The sequence below is a fragment of the Rhodamnia argentea genome, chromosome 5 (assembly GCF_020921035.1).
Source record: "Rhodamnia argentea isolate NSW1041297 chromosome 5, ASM2092103v1, whole genome shotgun sequence".
In the NCBI taxonomy this organism is placed as follows: Eukaryota; Viridiplantae; Streptophyta; class Magnoliopsida; order Myrtales; family Myrtaceae; genus Rhodamnia; species Rhodamnia argentea.
This window is the reverse complement of record NC_063154.1, coordinates 8,128,180-8,144,899: the sequence shown is the minus strand read 5'-3', so window position 1 is coordinate 8,144,899 and position 16,720 is coordinate 8,128,180. Positions and strand designations below refer to the sequence as shown.

The following is a 16,720-nucleotide window of genomic DNA, read 5'->3' as shown; positions in this document are numbered from 1 at the left end:
TGCAATAGAAGTTCTTAAACTTGTCAAAATATGCAATTGAATCCTAAAACTTATCAAAAAGTGCAATTGAGTCTTGTAACTTTCAAAAAGTGCAATAATTACTAAAACTTGTCAAATTTATTAAATCAAGTCCTTTCACTGATTGCACTTTTTGAAAGTTTTAGAAGTCAATTGCACTTTTGTAACAAGTGTTAGGACTTGATTGCACTTTTTGAAAGTTTCATGACCCAATTGTACTTTCGCGACAAGTTTTAGAACGTTCAGTACACTTATCATTTTTCTATTTTAGGTGTAGACACCACCTAGCTTTGCATTCTTCATCTTAGTTTAGGGGGAGTCACTGCTCTAATAAAGAACAATTTCTTTACACAAATTAGATACAAAGGGCAGTTTGGACGCGATTATGTACTTATTCCCACCATTAAAGTCATAAACCTGTTGTTTTAGTGGAAGCTTTTTACCTTGTGGAATTGTGACCCCTCCATCTCAGACCGAATTATGGCTTCCTTTACTGCTGCTAATCAAATTCACAATACGTGCTTCACCTTCACCATCCAAGTAATGATGTTCCCTCGAACTGACATCAATGCCCAAACTGTTGAAATGGCACCTACAACAACAGAAAGGAACGAATTACTTTCCTACTCCGTCGACATTCTCATTGAGATCACTAAGATTTCGAGGTACTTAAGAGTTTAAAATAACTCCAATCATCCAATCAACCATCCCATGTATTTGATCCCGACTTTTCCGTTAGGAAAAGTTGAGAATCAGATCGAATTTATCAGTCGAAACATCTGCATCGTGTGTACTTCCACTAGTATTCAAGGCGGGTGGAGGAATATGAGAATAGTCAAACCCGACATCATTCCCAAGCTCTTCCCAAAGTGGTCGTCCGTCTTGTTCTGTAAATAATCAGGCAGGAGCGGGGTCTTAACAGAGTTCTCGTACTTTTTAACAGATGAAGAATTTAGCGGATGCGAATTCGATTCTACCCGTCACTTCAATCCTGTTTTGTTTGTGGACTCTATATTCTCCATTATGAAAAAAGAATTACATTAGCTCCACTCACAGGGAAAGAAATAGGATCTTTACCCTAGAAATTTTAATCAATTCGAGTAGTGAAAAAATGTTACCTGCATTTCTATCGGGTAAGCCAGACTGCCTGGAGATTCGTTTACCTGAAGGGAAGCTCAGTTCCGATGCCTATGCTAGTCATCCCTAATTTCCACAAAATCACTCAACTATGCTCGAATGGTGTACAACTTAATGCACCTTAACGACAGTTCACTTCTGCTCTAAGTCATGAATGAGAGACACATAGGCAAATAAATTATGCAAATGAATGTGAATGCACAAGATAATGTAATGATGCAACTCATTTTGTACAACCAAAAAGATTGATTTTGCGAGTCAAAGATGTTCTGTCGGGTTAGAGCGTGCGTCGAGCGGCACAACGAATGCAAATGGTAGGACCCAAGAAATCCGACGGAGGCAACCGCTGGAAGTCCCCCAAGGTTGCAGGACGATATAATTGGCCGAAGAGATAAAAAGCCACACAAAGATGAGTATGGACCGAGATCAAAGGACTAGCTATGGACAAGCAAACGAAGCATATTCTTTCTATTGGCAATCACATACACGCCTGGGCACACATTGTGGTTGAAAGGGGCATTTCTCCTTCCAAGGGAGAAGAAAAGGGATCCAGAATCTCAATAACCACAAGAAACAAAAAAATTGATACGTCGGAGGAAACTTGCAGGGTCTGAAGCAGTTCTGTTGAGTAGGGGATGAAACTCTTTAGGGTGGTCTACAGACTCTACACTAAAGGAACAGACTGGGGGCCAACAATCTAAGCAGGCAAAAAATTTACCACGTCCTTAAAACATGCGTTGAGTCCATGTTTTTATCTCCAAAAGGAGGCCGATTTTCTGTGTTTATTTTCCCTCCTCATGAAATATGCAGTGTCCAGAGCCGAGAGGTAGATCATTTTCTATCCTCTTTATAATGACTGTAGATCTTTACTATCCAATTACATTGTGATATGACCATCCTCAGAATAAAATAAAGGGATGGCAGCACCTGCGCATTTATCTATATTCTTCTGCCCTAATATCTCCTCATATATACAGATATACACATACACATAACAACCTTCAAATTCATATACAATAGCAGAAACCAGTAGAACCACCGCCGACCATCCATCAGCAGGACTCACTAAGATTGATATTCTGCATTCTAAGGATGTCACAAAATTCCTCAATGACACCTCTTCTTACTTCTTGAACGTGTCAGGAATACCCTTCTTGGAACTGACAACAACTGGGGAAGAGGATAAGCTGCTTTGTTTACTCATTTCCTCATCGTCATCCAATTCATATGGAGGTGAAGAGCCACATATTTGCACAGTTAAGCTTCCAGCTGCATAAAGTCATGAACATGGGACCATAAGAAGCACTAGAAGTTATTAGCTGCTACAGTAACACCGTTAAGAAAACCTCCTCTACAGACTCAAGGCAAGAGTATCGCATATCTGCATCTGACAAGATTGAATCATGTTATGCAGATTAAGTGAAGTGACACTTATATAGCTTCAACCACACCTTTGAATGATGACTCATACGTGAGCATCAACAAGATTATATTAGCTTCAAACTCAGTGTTCTCTCTGTCCATATTCAAAAGACTGGTTTTATTTCTGAAGACTGCTCAAACACAACGATATATTCAGATCCAGAACAATTCTCATTTAAAGACATACGCTTGACATATGCTATATGAGGCTGAGAAATCCCTTTTAAGGAAGTTGTGATTTTCGATTTGGAAGATGGTTCTACAACGGATCGCAGTACATCTCAAATTGGAAATTGCCTTCAGAAACAAGCTAATTTCCATAAATGAAGAATTCTACTTATGGAAACCAAAGATTTAGTTGTATGGGCAACCTAATTAGCGGGGTTCAGATTCGAAAACTGAGCCTTCTGATTAACAATTTGAACCTCAGTCCGACCACTTAACAGTGCATAGATCTCATCCAGCATGAGCACTTGACAAGGAAACAATTACCCAAACGCAGCAGTAAGTATCACTTAACCCTGAGATAGCACAGGAGACAAAAAAGGGCAAAACGATCACATTTTTTCTTGTGGTGGTTGTGGGCAGGCAAAGTCTATCTAAAAAATGCATGACGTAGAACTTTCAAACGCAGAGGACTGTTCAATCACATAGATTCACCAATGACTGAGGCAGATGTAACATAACTTGTGGATGTAATTCCCATGGGCAAGGAGGGAAGACAAATGCATATACAACAATTCTCACCCAGTACTAGTGCAGCGCCAATCCAACCAGTGATGCCCCACCTTTCCCCAAGGAGTAACCATGCAAAACCTGCACCCCAAACTGGTTCCAACCCATAAATTATAGCAGTTTCAGTGGCAGACACATCACACATAGCAGCCATCTGCAAAAATTATGAAACTTGATCATGAAAAGTTCGCTTTTAATATTTGATGCTTTAGGTGCAAAAAAGATGCCACAATGATTGAACATGATTATGCTCAACAGATGCAGCATCTGAATCAACCACTCATTAATTTGAAGAATTGGGGTGCTTCAGGCCTCAATTGCAAAGAGCCCGCATATAAATCCACTTCTTTAGAGGCAGCCCAAGAATAATGGCTAGGAAAATGGCAGGCTAACTGATATTATGATCAGTTAATGAAAGAGCCCAATGCAAAAAAATAAATAAATAAATAAAATAAAAGGCATGTTGGATCATAAGACAACTGAAGCTTCCCTTTGTAGGAAACTCTTGAAAGTAGTGGTAGCACGATATACTGGTATAGTAGAATCTAAATCAGATGATAGTATGGTTATAAAATCACATACCCTGTCAAACTAACTTGAGTCGCAAAGAACGAAAAAAACAGCCAAGCCCACAGAGAGAGAGAGAAGTATACCTCTACCCAAAGGCACAAACCAGTTGAGAATATGCCTGTGTAAAGTGCTGGTATCCACGGAAACTGAACCACAGAATCCCTAATAGTTGGCCATGTCCAAGACGATGCATCAAATTCTTGGATGCCACCAACCCAGCCTCCAATGAAGTACCACAATGATGATGAAATAGCAATTACACATACCTGATGAGAGTTCAGAGCTATTTGTTTATATAAACAAGAAACAAGCAGAATGTTGAACAGAATAAGGTGTAAACAAACCTGATGTCCGATCAGAGGTAGAAAGTTCCTTTTATCTGTCGCTCTGGAAATGCGCTCAGTTCTTAACAGATGGATTCCAAAGAATATTGCACTCAAGAAGTTTAATAGATCTCCGACCTATTATTTTCAAGCAAAAAAGCTTAAGACTATTCTTTTTTTTTTTTTTTGTGCACTAAACAGCTTAGACTATTCAAACAGAAGTTTTTGGAAAATATTCTTAATGACCTCGTAGAAATTATGATCCGACGGATCTGCTTGTGCATGTCTTTCATTAGGTGCCTTATCAGTCTAGAAATTGTTGCCAATGTTGGAGCACAGAAGATACTTACACATGGAGGCGATCCACTAGATTCCAGCATTGCAACACCAATAACAGACATAAAAGCTCCAAACCATGTGCGAGTTGGAATTATTGCTCCTAGCATACCATCGAGCAATGGAACCACAATAATCTGAAAATTAAGCCACGATACATCGAAATTTCTGCCTTGACACACTATTTTAGAGCAAGCCGCTCTTCAGCAATTACCGGACAATATTAGTGTCCAGCCAAAAAAGAAATAAAAAACACATTATTAAGGAACTCACAGTTAGCATAGACAGGAATGTTGCACGACCAGCATCAGATGTGAGTAGACCAAGCGCTTGCATAAGATATCCTAGACTAACCCAAATCCCCAACTCTATTCCTGCATTCCGCGTCTGTACATCATCCCAAGATTGAATCACCATGGGGACAAATGGAATCGCCGAAACAGCAAATCTGACAACATTAAAAACCGCAGGATCCATGACTGATTCGACCTCTTTCACAACTGGAATGTTAGTCGCTACACCACAAAAGAACAAAAGACAAATCAATCAGAGTTGCAAAAGAGACAAACTGGAAGCCTCTAACATGATTCGGAGAGAAAGAAGCATCAACCTGATAATCTAAAAAACACAGAAGCACCAAGCTAAACATCATAAAGAATAAGGACACTTGCATTTCCCACTAATGTAGATGACTACATGCATATTAAATGTACATTGACTACTGGAAAAAGGCAATATGGTTGAAATCTTTTTCCCCTTTTTCAGGACTAACTAAACTTGGCAGTTTCCCCCAAGTTATCATGCATACAAAGAGACAGATAGTTCCCGTAACATATAACCTTTTCAGTAAACTAGCATCGTACAAAAAAACTAATGACTCAACTAGAGAAAGAACGTTCTAAAATTAGCTTGGTAAAGAACTTCTTGTATATGAACCCCCACAGAATGCCATCCTTCATTCGACGGATCAACAGTAGCTGAACCATTGACCTAACAAGACTTCGGAAAGTATCAGCCCCTACTCTAATACCATGTGCTCTCACAAGGTTTGTTTGCTAAAGAGAAGCAACATCATCTGATCAAACTCTTCAAGCATAAAATTTTTACTGATATCGAAGGTCTCTCACAGATAGACACATAAGGTAAGATCCATCGCGTAACCGTGAGCTTAAGAGTTTAAATGGCACATTAAGCCTCGTAAAACTTCTGCATCGCCAGCAAAGTTCCATTTGGGGTATGGAGGAGATAGTCCGTGAAAAGTCGAAATGGGCCATTATACAAGCCTAAAGGTGCTAGTGAGAAGAGCTTGCGAACCTATGAAAGTGAAACCAACAAAAACCATGAACCATTATCCCATTGAGTGGAGGGCTGTTCAACTGTCTATCTTACTCAATATGCTTTATTTTCATCAAGATTTAAGACTAAGGGCTTCAATCGCTTTTCTTTCGGATCTCTAGAGTGGTAGTCTATCCTTTTCAATTTGCACCAATGTCATAGATTTGCATCTTCGCGGTGGAACATCTCAAGACCACTGTCCAGAACCTTCTCGGACAAGCTTCTCTCATTTGACTTTGCCATTTTTCCTCAAAATACTCATCTTTAATCACATCTTTCCCTGAGCACCTACTCATGCGACAAAGAATTCTCATTTCCACCGCGACATCTATCTACACACGTTACTGCTTGGCCATTCGGCGTTCCATTCCACCGACCATTGTTGGCCTTCCTATAGTCTTACTAAATTTGCAAACAAGCACAAGCGGCACCATAAAATCGCCCCAATTATTAAATATATTTCTCGACTTCATCCATCCTGAAAATTAAAATCCACTGCCAATTCCAAAAGGGAAGGCGCGAAACGCCGCACACAAAGTCGATTGATATGTGTCGATAGTACCTAAAATATTCCTCCAACTTCTAAGCAGCCAAATCGAAAACGGCGAGAGGCTAAGAAAGCAACGCTCACCGTAAATAAAAGTTGCGACATTGAGCAAAACGATGCTCCGAACCTTCTTGGAAGCGAACAGCATCCTCCGCCACGGAGGCCGCTTTCCCAGCAGCGACTTGGAAATCAGAGATTGTCGCCCCTGGGACACGTCCGCGTCCAAGTCCGAACCGGAGGCATGACGGCGTCGGTTTTTCTCCTTAGGCTTCGGGCTCGAGCGCGAAGCAGCTAATTCCTTAGCCTCGCGCATTTGAGAACCTGGCTTAGCCGCATTTGAAGAGCTGGGAGGAGGACGAGGAGAGTCGCGCAAAGAGCATGCAGCGAAGCGTCGCAGGTGCGCCCGGAACGAGCAATAGCACGGCGACTTCATCGGCGAGTGCCGAATCGGACTCCACGACCACCCGCACGGTGGCGACGCCATGGCCGAGAAGCTCTCTCTCTTCTCTCTCTCTCTCTCTCTCTCTCTCTCTTGGTGTGAGACGGAGAGGCCCTACTGCTGGGGGTTGAGATCACCTGCGGCCCGACTCCTACAACAACCAATGACACAGCGCCACGATAGAAGTGTTGTGATCGAGGCTGAGATGAAATGACGGAGATGCCCCTGTTCAGACACGTGTCCTTCCTCGGGCCCGATGGAGCTAGCCAGTCAACCTGGACGGCGTGGGAGCGAATTATATTGCCAGGGGAATTTTGACTTTTTAAGTGTTGGCAGCGTCCGGATCAAAAAGATCTATTTAATAAAGGGAAAAAAACACCAAAAATCTTGAATTATGTCAATTGTGACACATTTACACTAAACTTTTTTTGTGACATCAAAAATTCCAAACTTTTATTCATGTGATACATTTACCCCAAATTTTTTCTTGTGACATTGAAAACCCTAAACTTATACCCGTGTGACATATTTACCCCAAAATATTTTTTTGTGACATCAAAAATCCTAAACTTATATTCGTGCGACACATTTACTTCAAATTTTTGAAGTAAATGTGTCGCACGAATATAAGTTTGGAGTTTTTAGTATCACAACAAAAATTTTGAGGTAAATGTGTCACACAAGCATAAATTTGGGGTAAATGTGTCACATGCGTATAAGTTTAGGGTTTTTTGTGTCACAAATAAAAGTTTGAGGTAAATGTGTCACAAAGGACATAGTTTAGGATTTTTGGTAGCTTTTTTCCTTTAATAAAATACAAAAAGGGGTTAATTGAAAAAAAAATTGTATTATTGGTGAGCTCATGGGCCATTAAAGTACGATTTGTGGATAAATATTGGATTATTTTTGTCTTGTAATGTTTTGCATTTTTGCCCAATTTAGAGGAGGAAAGCATAGGCAAATTCAATAAGAGCCCTCGAGTCTAATCATGCCTAGCGGATGAAATTCGATGGTGATTTCGAAATATGATTGATCTTCTCTAGGTAGCGAATGAAAAGTTTTGCCTTAAGATTACTCACATTTTCTGCTTGATGGCAATAAGAATGACAGGCTCTAATGATCAAACGGAATTACATGTGCGTGGGTCCGCGAAAGAGAACAACATATCGGGGGACCAAATTTTCGCGCACTTCAATTGGTAGGTTTTTTTCGTGCTCTCAACATGATTTGAACCAAAAAATATATAGAAATGAGTGAATTATTTACTCTCTTGCCAGTTGCCATGTAGCCCATTCCTTGTCGATTTGATTGAATTTTTTTTTTTAATGACTGGAGAAATTTTTGGTATGATTTGAGGAAGAGTTATCGACGTTTTAACACTTCTTTAATCACAACTGGTCGTTAAAGAAATAGAGGTGGCCCTATTGAAACTCAATGATCTATAAGAAACGAAAAAAAAAATTAACAAATCAAAATAAAGTGAAAAGCTCGTATCATATGCAGGCAGAATTCTCTGATTCCTTGTTCGATTCTTTTTGTTTTTTTTTTGTTTTTTCATGTTGGTAGACTTCAATAAATTTTGTTAAGCAGTCGCTAAAAAAACATGTCAAGTGACCATTTTCCAGGTAACTTGTTATGTTTTAACAAAATTCTACTTCGTCAAAACCCTAGTCCGTGCATGGTGTATGTCTAACCAACATTTCTACAAAATATTAATGTTGTTGATGCGTCAAAAATAAATACACCTTTTAAAAACAACAAAGGAAAGCATGGATAAACTGTTAGAAGGAACGGTTGCAAGCTCGACTTTAATTTAACGTTAGCCGAAAGCCTCGAGTTGTATATAGCAATAATCATTTTCTTTACATTTCTTGTAATGTCATTGTTGGGTTTCATGGGAGTATGGGAGTACCGTGGTCCGCCCATGTAAGCTATCACAGCCCCTTATCCACTGTTGATAACTGTTAAAAGCGTTTATCGTTTTTTAGCATGAATAAGTATCACGTCTTTAGAATGTCGTAAACTATCGTTCATTCTACAGAAAAATGACAAAGAGAAAATGAGGACGGCGAAGTTCCGCTCTCTCCTTAACGTCGAATCGGTAGATGTATTCTCTCGATGCAAAATGGACATTTGATCTATGGAAAACAAGGTATATTCGTTAACAATGATATACTTATATGATCGGTGATTCAAAATGATTCTAGGGTATGTTATTTCTGTGTAATCCGCTACGTATGTTATTGGGATGCGTTCCCTTCGAACTTATTTTTGCAAAACAAATGTTCCCTAAAATGTGTAAGGAGAAGAGTATGGAATACATACAATTCAAGCTTGGTAGATGAATCAAAGGATTTGAAGGAAAAAAGATGTGTCGGATTTTGTGAGACCATTGTTATCTGTTCTAAAAGCTTAAGATATTATATGAATGCATTGTTTAATATTTAATTACTCTAACACTTCCTTTATGCTTAGTCGGGTCTTTTCTTACTCGGTACTAAGCGTGAACATATTTAATTTGGAAGGTAAATGGGACCTGGAAGATTCGGATTCAGAACCTCATACACCGATATTAAGTTGAGAAATACGACGCTGAAGAGAGAAATATGGACTTGTATATTTCGATATACTATGTGAAAGTTGTACAATTATTAGAAAAATAGAGATCTGAAGTATGCTGAGAAATCGTATGAGAACTTATCTAAAGAATGATATTGCAATATTTAGTTTAATGCTAAAACAAGTGGGACTCGTATATTGGATGACTAACTTGTTACTCGTCCTATAAGAAAGTGCCACATCATTTAATAAAGAATTTATGATCTAAAATGTAATAATACAATATAGCATTGTGTGTTCCAGCAGACCAAATTGATTCGACGTTTATCTCGCATCCACTAACTATCTGTTTTATTTTGCTAAACCTTTAAGTTAAGGTCGATCGACATAGTTGCTAATTGGTCATCCCTTGATTTGTAGCCATGTTTGTACTTAATAAGTTTCCCTATGGTTATGTAGATTGTATGAAGTGATAATGTGATTGATTCAATGTGCAATTCAAGAATATCATCCATGCATGTTTTGGCTACATTAGACAGGAATACAGCTAGAAGCCTAGAAATCGATAACCAATCCCATTCGTTTTGCTTTACATTATAAACTTCACAAAAAACTTAAAAGAGCAATGGCAATAAGTGATCGAATTCAGCAGGATACGACGACATGAGAAACAATTCCGTATTTTTGCGAAAGTTATCGTTTTGATTCTCTATTATTTTGTGAAGGTAGCATTGTTATATTCCTCATTCGTTTTGGTTTGATTTTTTTTTTCTTGATTTTATCGGTCAATTTCAGTATAAATTGAATCTTTGGAACACCGACGGTGGTCAAACAAAACCTTGAAAAGGGTCTATGTCAATCTGCGCATGTAGGCGGCGGAGAATGTCTCCATTTTCGACATAACATAAGAGGAATATTCTTCCCTCAAAGAATGATACTCTAATCAAGCAAGAACTTTCGCGACTTTTTGCATTTTTGTAATTCTAGACATTTCAAGACCGGATAGTGGTGTTTATTTACAAAATGTTATGATGGATTCTAATTTCTAATTCGTACTTATGATCTATGCAAGACGGACACTCTCCGGAAGCCTCTAAGTCGCGTCTCACACTCTTGAACATTCTCCGAAATGCAACTCACACGTGGTCGGCACTCCAAATACACCAGTGACATGCAAGTCCAGTGTCCCGACACATAATTTCGACATACATGGGATCAATTTTGAGCATTTTCAATAAATGAGGGGTCAAAATATAAATTTTTCAAAAATATATGGACTTAAGTTATAAACAAAGTCACCCCAAAATTAATATACCTAGCCAACCAAAGAAAAAAAAACTAATCGCGAATCCCTAATAGAAGAAAAAGAAGAAACTTACCGCTGATATTGTTATATATACATATATATGATAAATTATTATAAAAATATGTATTTAATATATATTGTGTCTCAATGTATCGAAATTCTCTATTTTTTAAAAAATCATATGTCGGTATATCGTATCGTGTCGTGTCGCGTGTTACGTGTTGAGATAGTGCTACATAGTTTACGATACAATCTATCACATCCAACGCGGTTCTTCTCATAATTTTGGGGGAAAACAAAAACAAAATTTTCAACTTGACCACGTGGGTATGAAATTATTGACCGACGCATATAACGCCCTTTTTTCTTCAGGTCTCGCTCATCTCTTCTATGAACACGTGTGTACGGGGATGGAACCACGGACCCCGATAGTCTCCGGCCCCACCATCCAATCCCTTTACCGGTTTGAGAAACTCCAATTTGAGCATCGATTCAATAAGAATGATCACTTCATGGGGCTTTCGAATTTGAGTTGGGAGGGATGCTACTTTCCCGACCAAATAAAACCGCTCCATGGCCGAGTACTTCTTAATCTTTCTCTAGATAGGATTATGTATTCCCGTATCGTATGAAGATGGTTCAACGTCACGAAGAACTTCCTCAATGACGATTTAAATCAATAAGAGTTGTCTTCGCTACTTCTGAAATGTTAGCCGAATTTTTTTAAAAAAAAGAGTTAACTTAGATCTCGAGTTTATACATGCACTTACTTATTTAAGCTGATTAATTGCTTAAACATTATGTACATATTATATAATCACATCCATTTTAGAAATTATCCCCCAGAAAAAGAAAAAAATCTCAGTCTCCATCTCGCAATGGGCCGCGAGAGAAAAAAGGAAACGTGGCACGGCGTTTGTCCGGACGCGAGCGGGGGAGTGCCGACGTGGGGGGCGGCGGCGGTTGGGGGGGGAATCCGCTGAGGCGAGTCCGACATGGCGTCTTCGGGACACGCCAATGGGGCTGGGAGAATATGCGGAGACTCCAGCGAAGAAGATTCGTCGCTCCAAGGTTTTGGAAAAACACATATTCGCATCTCTCGCTGTCAATGCATTCATGACTCGCTGCCCCTCCCCCTCCAAACTGGAGCTCAAACCGACGAGTTGGTCCCTCTCCCTCTCATCTATTTAAAACCCCCTCGTCCTCCGGCTTCTCTCCTCTGTAACCCCCAACCGCTCCCGAGCTCCATCTCTCCAGGTACTCCTCCATCTCTCCCTCTCTCTCTGTCTCCGCTCTTTTGTTTACTTTTTTTTTTCCCCTTTTTCTTGATCGATGAAACATTGCGCGATGAAGGACCCATCATGGGTTTCTGTTGGCGATTGTGGCCCAAGTTCTTGTTTTTTTTTTCCCCCTTCTTTTGTTGTGGCTTCGAATTAGGAGCTCTGCGCGGTTGTTTTGGAGGGTCGAGTAGTTTACCGCGAAAACGGAAACGGAAGATATATGGTTCTGTTTAATATGATGATGAATTCGGCAATGTCAGTTTATTGGGGCTGGGTAATGCTGGTCTTTTTCCTTAAAAGTTGCGACCCTGTTTGGTGGTCTTTTATTAAAATCTGACTGTGGTTCGGGGTGGAGTCATGAATCTTGATTGGAATGAAGTCTGATGCTGGAGCTCTTGATGCTCAAGATTTGACTTTTGGATTGGCTGTTTGAATTTGGACTTGGTGTGGATGACTGCAAAGTATTGGGTTTTTCTTAATTGCCGGTTCCAGTAAGTGGAGTTTCTTCTTATTAGAACTAACCGAACCTCACAGTACTGAACGATTTGTTTGAAATGGAGAAGGAATTGGGGATCGGGAGATTAGCTATTCATGGTTGTGCTCTTCCTCAGCTCAAAAGTAGTGTGTCCGGTCCATGTCGTTGTCGAGATTAACCTCTTCCACTTGTGGTCTTGGGTGCACCAGGGAAAGTGACAATCTGCTAGTGGAGAAAGTTTTTCATTCCTTCTCTCAGTTTTGGTGATGACTCGGTGTGAATTTGGAATCCCTACTATTGGGAATTGTCTAGGTGTAGGCCTACTTAAGAAAAGGAGCTTGCTTGCTAATGCAAACTAATACAATGCTTCTCCAATCCAATTGAAAGCTTGCATTAGCATTTCTTTTTCCTTAAGAAACGAGTTGAGGTAAATTGCTCTGTCTTGATTGTGCATTTTGTGCCATTGCAGACATTTAGTGGTTGGGACGCAGCAGCCAATTGATGCCAGCTGGTTGCTGGCGGATAGACTGATTTGAACCATTGCTTGATAGCTTATGAGTCTCGAGATTACATCGAACTCCACTAAAGCCTTAGAAGGCGTGCATGGGGTACATATCGTGCCTCATGCCCCATTTGCACTTGAAGAGATTAGCAAGCATGGGGAGTATCCTCAATCAAGTTCAAGAGTTGGACTAAATCAGCAGCTGTTTGTGCAGTAAGTTTAACAATAAAGATGAGAATTCGAGAAGATTCTTGAGTGACGTTTGTCAATAGCCTTCGCTGATGTGTTTTAGATTAATGTGCAAGTGTGGCATATTACTGTAAGTTTCTATTCTAATTTGTTTTAAATACTTTGCAGGCGAGTATGGCAGCTAAGACCATCATGTTTGAGGCCTATTCAATGTTGCATCAATGGTATGGCAGATATTTCTGTGTCTCATACCTGGGCTTTCTTTTGCCCTTGTACATGTTTGAGAACATATGATCCTGGTCGAGAGTGCTTACATGTATTTGTGCCAGCTACCAAATTAATAGCCCTTCCATCCCCAAAGTTGAAGTTGTTAGCTGGAGGAACCGAAACATTGTTTTCAGATTTTCTTTGCTAGTACAAAATTCAGCGTGCACTCTAAACCGCTCTTCAAATTTTTCTCTCTTTTGGTAGGTGATATGCATCTTGCAGAAACAGTTGCAAATGTGCTCACATCCCTACCTTTCATTGCTCTTGGCATGCAAGCACCAAGGTGATTGGCTTAATAAAGAGTTCAATTGATGAATGTCGTGATTATTTTTGGATCGTTGGTTGTGATGATTTTGGATTGCACAACTAGGAAGAATCTCAACATGAAGCTCTATGCTAATTCGTTAGTTGGAGTTGGAGTTGCATCATCTTTGTATCATTCTTCAAGAGGGAAATGGAGGAGGTTCCTTAGATGGGTTGACTACACAATGATAGCCACTGCTACCGTGGTGAGTAACTGGCTAAATATAATTCTCCATTCTCTGGCTCAACTAATGAACAAGGTCAATATTTATGTGTTGGCCTTCTCTTCTTTTATTCAGTTAAATGATAGATATCGTCAATTCTTATTGTGGCTTGAATGTCCTAAGTGTATAGCAAAAAAACCTTAGCTTTGGGTAAGATAACTAAATGGGTTTAAGAGATTGTTTATATACCTTACTGATTTTGGTGCTAAATATATAGCGTGGCTCGTGAATTTCCTGCTCCCTGGTTGTTCATACCTACTTCGCCTTGATTAACTTTGTGAGGTCATGGCTAGTTCAATGACTTGGGCTTTGAACACGGTGGTTGCCTTATTAGTTGGTGCTATAGCTAGTCATGATTTGGAGAAAAAAGGGAAAATGACCAGAATGCTTTTTCTGTTGTTTATTGTACTCTGTCCATCTATTTAATCATTATCTCCTTCCCAGATTTACATTTTAATTTTATTCATGTTGCTACACATTCTGACTGGTGGCACAATTGGGGAGGGAATGGGGGCATGACCATGGTTCGAACTCTGGCAAGAGCACAGATGTGTGGTACTTGAACCAACAATAAACAAGGAATATAGATGTTCATCCTTGAAAGGCGCAAATACAACGAAACTTTAAAACTATTAATTGGTAGCATGGAGGGTGATTGTCGGCAATATAGCGCTTCAGTTATCTCACTTTTTTTCCTCTCTGTTCAAACTTCGAGACTCAAATATTAGAATGCTTCAATGATACTTTCTGACCATCTACACGCGACCCCCAAATTTCTTTTCCTTATAAAAATTACAAAGAAAGGAGAACATGTCAGGAACCTAGTCAATTATTTTATTGTTTCTCTTCTCTATGCCTACACAATGAAGAGTTTCTGATTGAAATTGTTGTAATAATCATGCATGCTTATTAACACAAACATCCGTTTACTGGACCTTACACATGAAACACGATCTATGAGCATTACTATATAAAACAGCAGTAGATGGAAGCATGAGAACTGGGGAACAGCCAAAAAGAATACGGAGTTTCAAGATTTGAACTTTTGAAAAAAGAAGAAGAAGAAGAAGATATGTGCTTCACTACCATGTGAAATGACTGCTTTAAGTTGTCCAGAAAGCGGCCTCCAGTATGTGTGTGCGCACTTGCGTCTGAGCGCGTGGTGTCAAGTGTTGGTTCCATCTTATTTGTTATCATTTCTTTTTATGAAATTGGGGCTTGAATCCCCAAAAGATTGATTGGATACTATGAACCACCATAACAATGAAGCGTGAATAATTTATTTTACAGAGGGACATTATGTGTATCTGACATCATGGTCATTCTAGATAAAGGATATCTTGTATACATATCTTGCTCTAGCATATTAGTTTTGGTAAATTTGAAAATTTTGAAAAACTCAGTTTCTTGCACTAAGATTGATGAAATCCTCTCTGCAAATACTTCTCCTTTATTTTCTGTTTTTTTCCTCTGCTGATTCTGGCCCCTGTTCTCATTTTTCTTTTTTTTTGGTCAAAGCCCCTGTTCTCATTTGGCTTCAAGATATTTTGAGCTATTAGCTTGCTCCCTCATAATGGTTAATGTCCGTCATTCATCGTTTTCCACAGTGTCTGTCCAGGGCCCTCAGAAATGAGAATCCGAAGTTATTGATGGCAGCATCTGCTGCTTTTCTTCCTGTCCAACCTCTGATGGTCTCAGCAGTTCACGCTGGAATGATGGAGGTAATTTCAAAATTACAAACCCAGACAACCACAGTGCCATACAATGTAAAAAATACAGCAAGTTCTTGCTGGTTTTGTGCATAATTTCTCCGAGTGATGTTGCAGGTAGTATTCGCAAAAAGAGCACTGGAAGATCCAGATTTAAGGATGGCTCACACTATTCATAAAATGTCGTCGTTGCTGGGAGGTGCCCTTTTCATTGCTGATGATGTATTTCCCAGGACGCCATATCTTCATGCCGGTTGGCATCTCGCTGCAGCTGTCTGTGTGAGCACTTGCAACAAGCTTCTGGAGTAGGTGTTCCCTTGTGACCTGTCATTCAACTGCCTTCAATATTTCAAGAGGAAAGCAATGACAATCACAGTACGCCTCCTTTTACAAAATTTATGTAGAAACAGGAGGGAAGCCATGTAAAACTGTAGCTGTTGGTTCTGGTTAAACCCACATTGGGTTCACCATGTAAAGTATTTTTCATGTCGGAAGTAGGAACTGAGCCACTCTCCGCATTCATGGAGTAGGCTTTGTATTAAAAAAAAAAAAAAATTTAGTGAGTACTTTCCTGAGGTTCCAGTGCAACTATCGTTGTTCTGGATTCTTATGGTAAGAAGTATTTTCATTCGCCTAAGCAATTGTGCCAAAGTATGAATTTTTCGAGCGTGCAAGTGGAAACACGTTGCTTCTCAATTTCCAAATTGCCATGTTGTGTCTAAAATCACATTGGAGTGTTTTGAAACAAAGAAATGGAATTCTGAGGAGCATGTCCGGATGTGTACTTCTGCTGAAGATAGAAAAACCTCTTAGTACTGAAAGTTCTGAAAAGCAAGGGGCAAGATAGAAGTAGCTCAATTTTCCGCTTAGGGGTTAATTTCGTACATTTTCGCTAGTCCTTTTGCTCATGGTTCTCAACTTCTTGTCCTAAACGCAGTTTTGGCCCAGCCGATGTTAGTGTCATTTTGGCTTTCTTCTACTTATTCTCTTGGAGCGTCCACCCGGCTCTCCATGTGAAAGTCGCTTCTCTCCTCACCCACAGTA

General features: G+C 39.6%; 2 protein-coding genes across 3 annotated transcripts; one reads left to right on the top strand and one right to left on the bottom strand.

Annotated features, from left to right (window-relative positions):
* Positions 1–1,967: 1,967 nt before the first annotated feature.
* LOC115739925 lies at positions 1,968–6,966 on the bottom strand. 2 transcript variants are annotated; one of them, XM_030673238.2, is made up of 7 exons: positions 6,508–6,965; positions 4,815–5,056; positions 4,556–4,678; positions 4,227–4,343; positions 3,966–4,148; positions 3,325–3,466; positions 1,968–2,424 (listed from the first exon to the last, which is right to left on the bottom strand). In XM_030673238.2, exons 1-7 carry the CDS (start codon positions 6,905–6,907, stop codon positions 2,279–2,281), a joined length of 1,353 nt encoding a protein of 450 aa, XP_030529098.1. In that variant the 5' UTR covers positions 6,908–6,965; the 3' UTR covers positions 1,968–2,278. The 2 variants fall into 2 exon arrangements, with proteins under 2 accessions (XP_030529098.1, XP_048135244.1); XM_048279287.1 differs by having other exon boundaries at positions 3,966–4,343; positions 6,508–6,966.
* Positions 6,967–11,737: 4,771 nt separating this feature from the next.
* LOC115740069 lies at positions 11,738–16,336 on the top strand. The gene is made up of 7 exons (XM_030673439.2): positions 11,738–11,984; positions 12,952–13,197; positions 13,342–13,397; positions 13,645–13,723; positions 13,811–13,949; positions 15,575–15,688; positions 15,794–16,336. Exons 2-7 carry the CDS (start codon positions 13,037–13,039, stop codon positions 15,983–15,985), a joined length of 741 nt encoding a protein of 246 aa, XP_030529299.1. The 5' UTR covers positions 11,738–11,984; positions 12,952–13,036; the 3' UTR covers positions 15,986–16,336.
* The last annotated feature ends 384 nt before the right edge of the window (positions 16,337–16,720 follow it).

Bases quoted from the DNA above. Each gene is read 5' to 3' on its own strand.
- LOC115739925 (XM_048279287.1), bottom strand. From the start codon at position 6,907: ATGGCGTCGCCACCGTGCGGGTGGTCGTGGAGTCCGATTCGGCACTCG. The intron at 5,057-6,507 runs GTGAGCGTTGCT...TTTGTGGTGTAG, and splicing joins TGTCGCAACTTTTATTTACG to CGACTAACATTCCAGTTGTG. The intron at 4,344-4,555 runs GTAAGTATCTTC...TGAAAATAATAG, and splicing joins CTAGTGGATCGCCTCCATGT to GTCGGAGATCTATTAAACTT.
- LOC115740069 (XM_030673439.2), top strand. From the start codon at position 13,037: ATGAGTCTCGAGATTACATCGAACTCCACTAAAGCCTTAGAAGGCGTG. The intron at 13,950-15,574 runs GTGAGTAACTGG...CGTTTTCCACAG, and splicing joins TGATAGCCACTGCTACCGTG to TGTCTGTCCAGGGCCCTCAG. The intron at 15,689-15,793 runs GTAATTTCAAAA...GTGATGTTGCAG, and splicing joins TTCACGCTGGAATGATGGAG to GTAGTATTCGCAAAAAGAGC.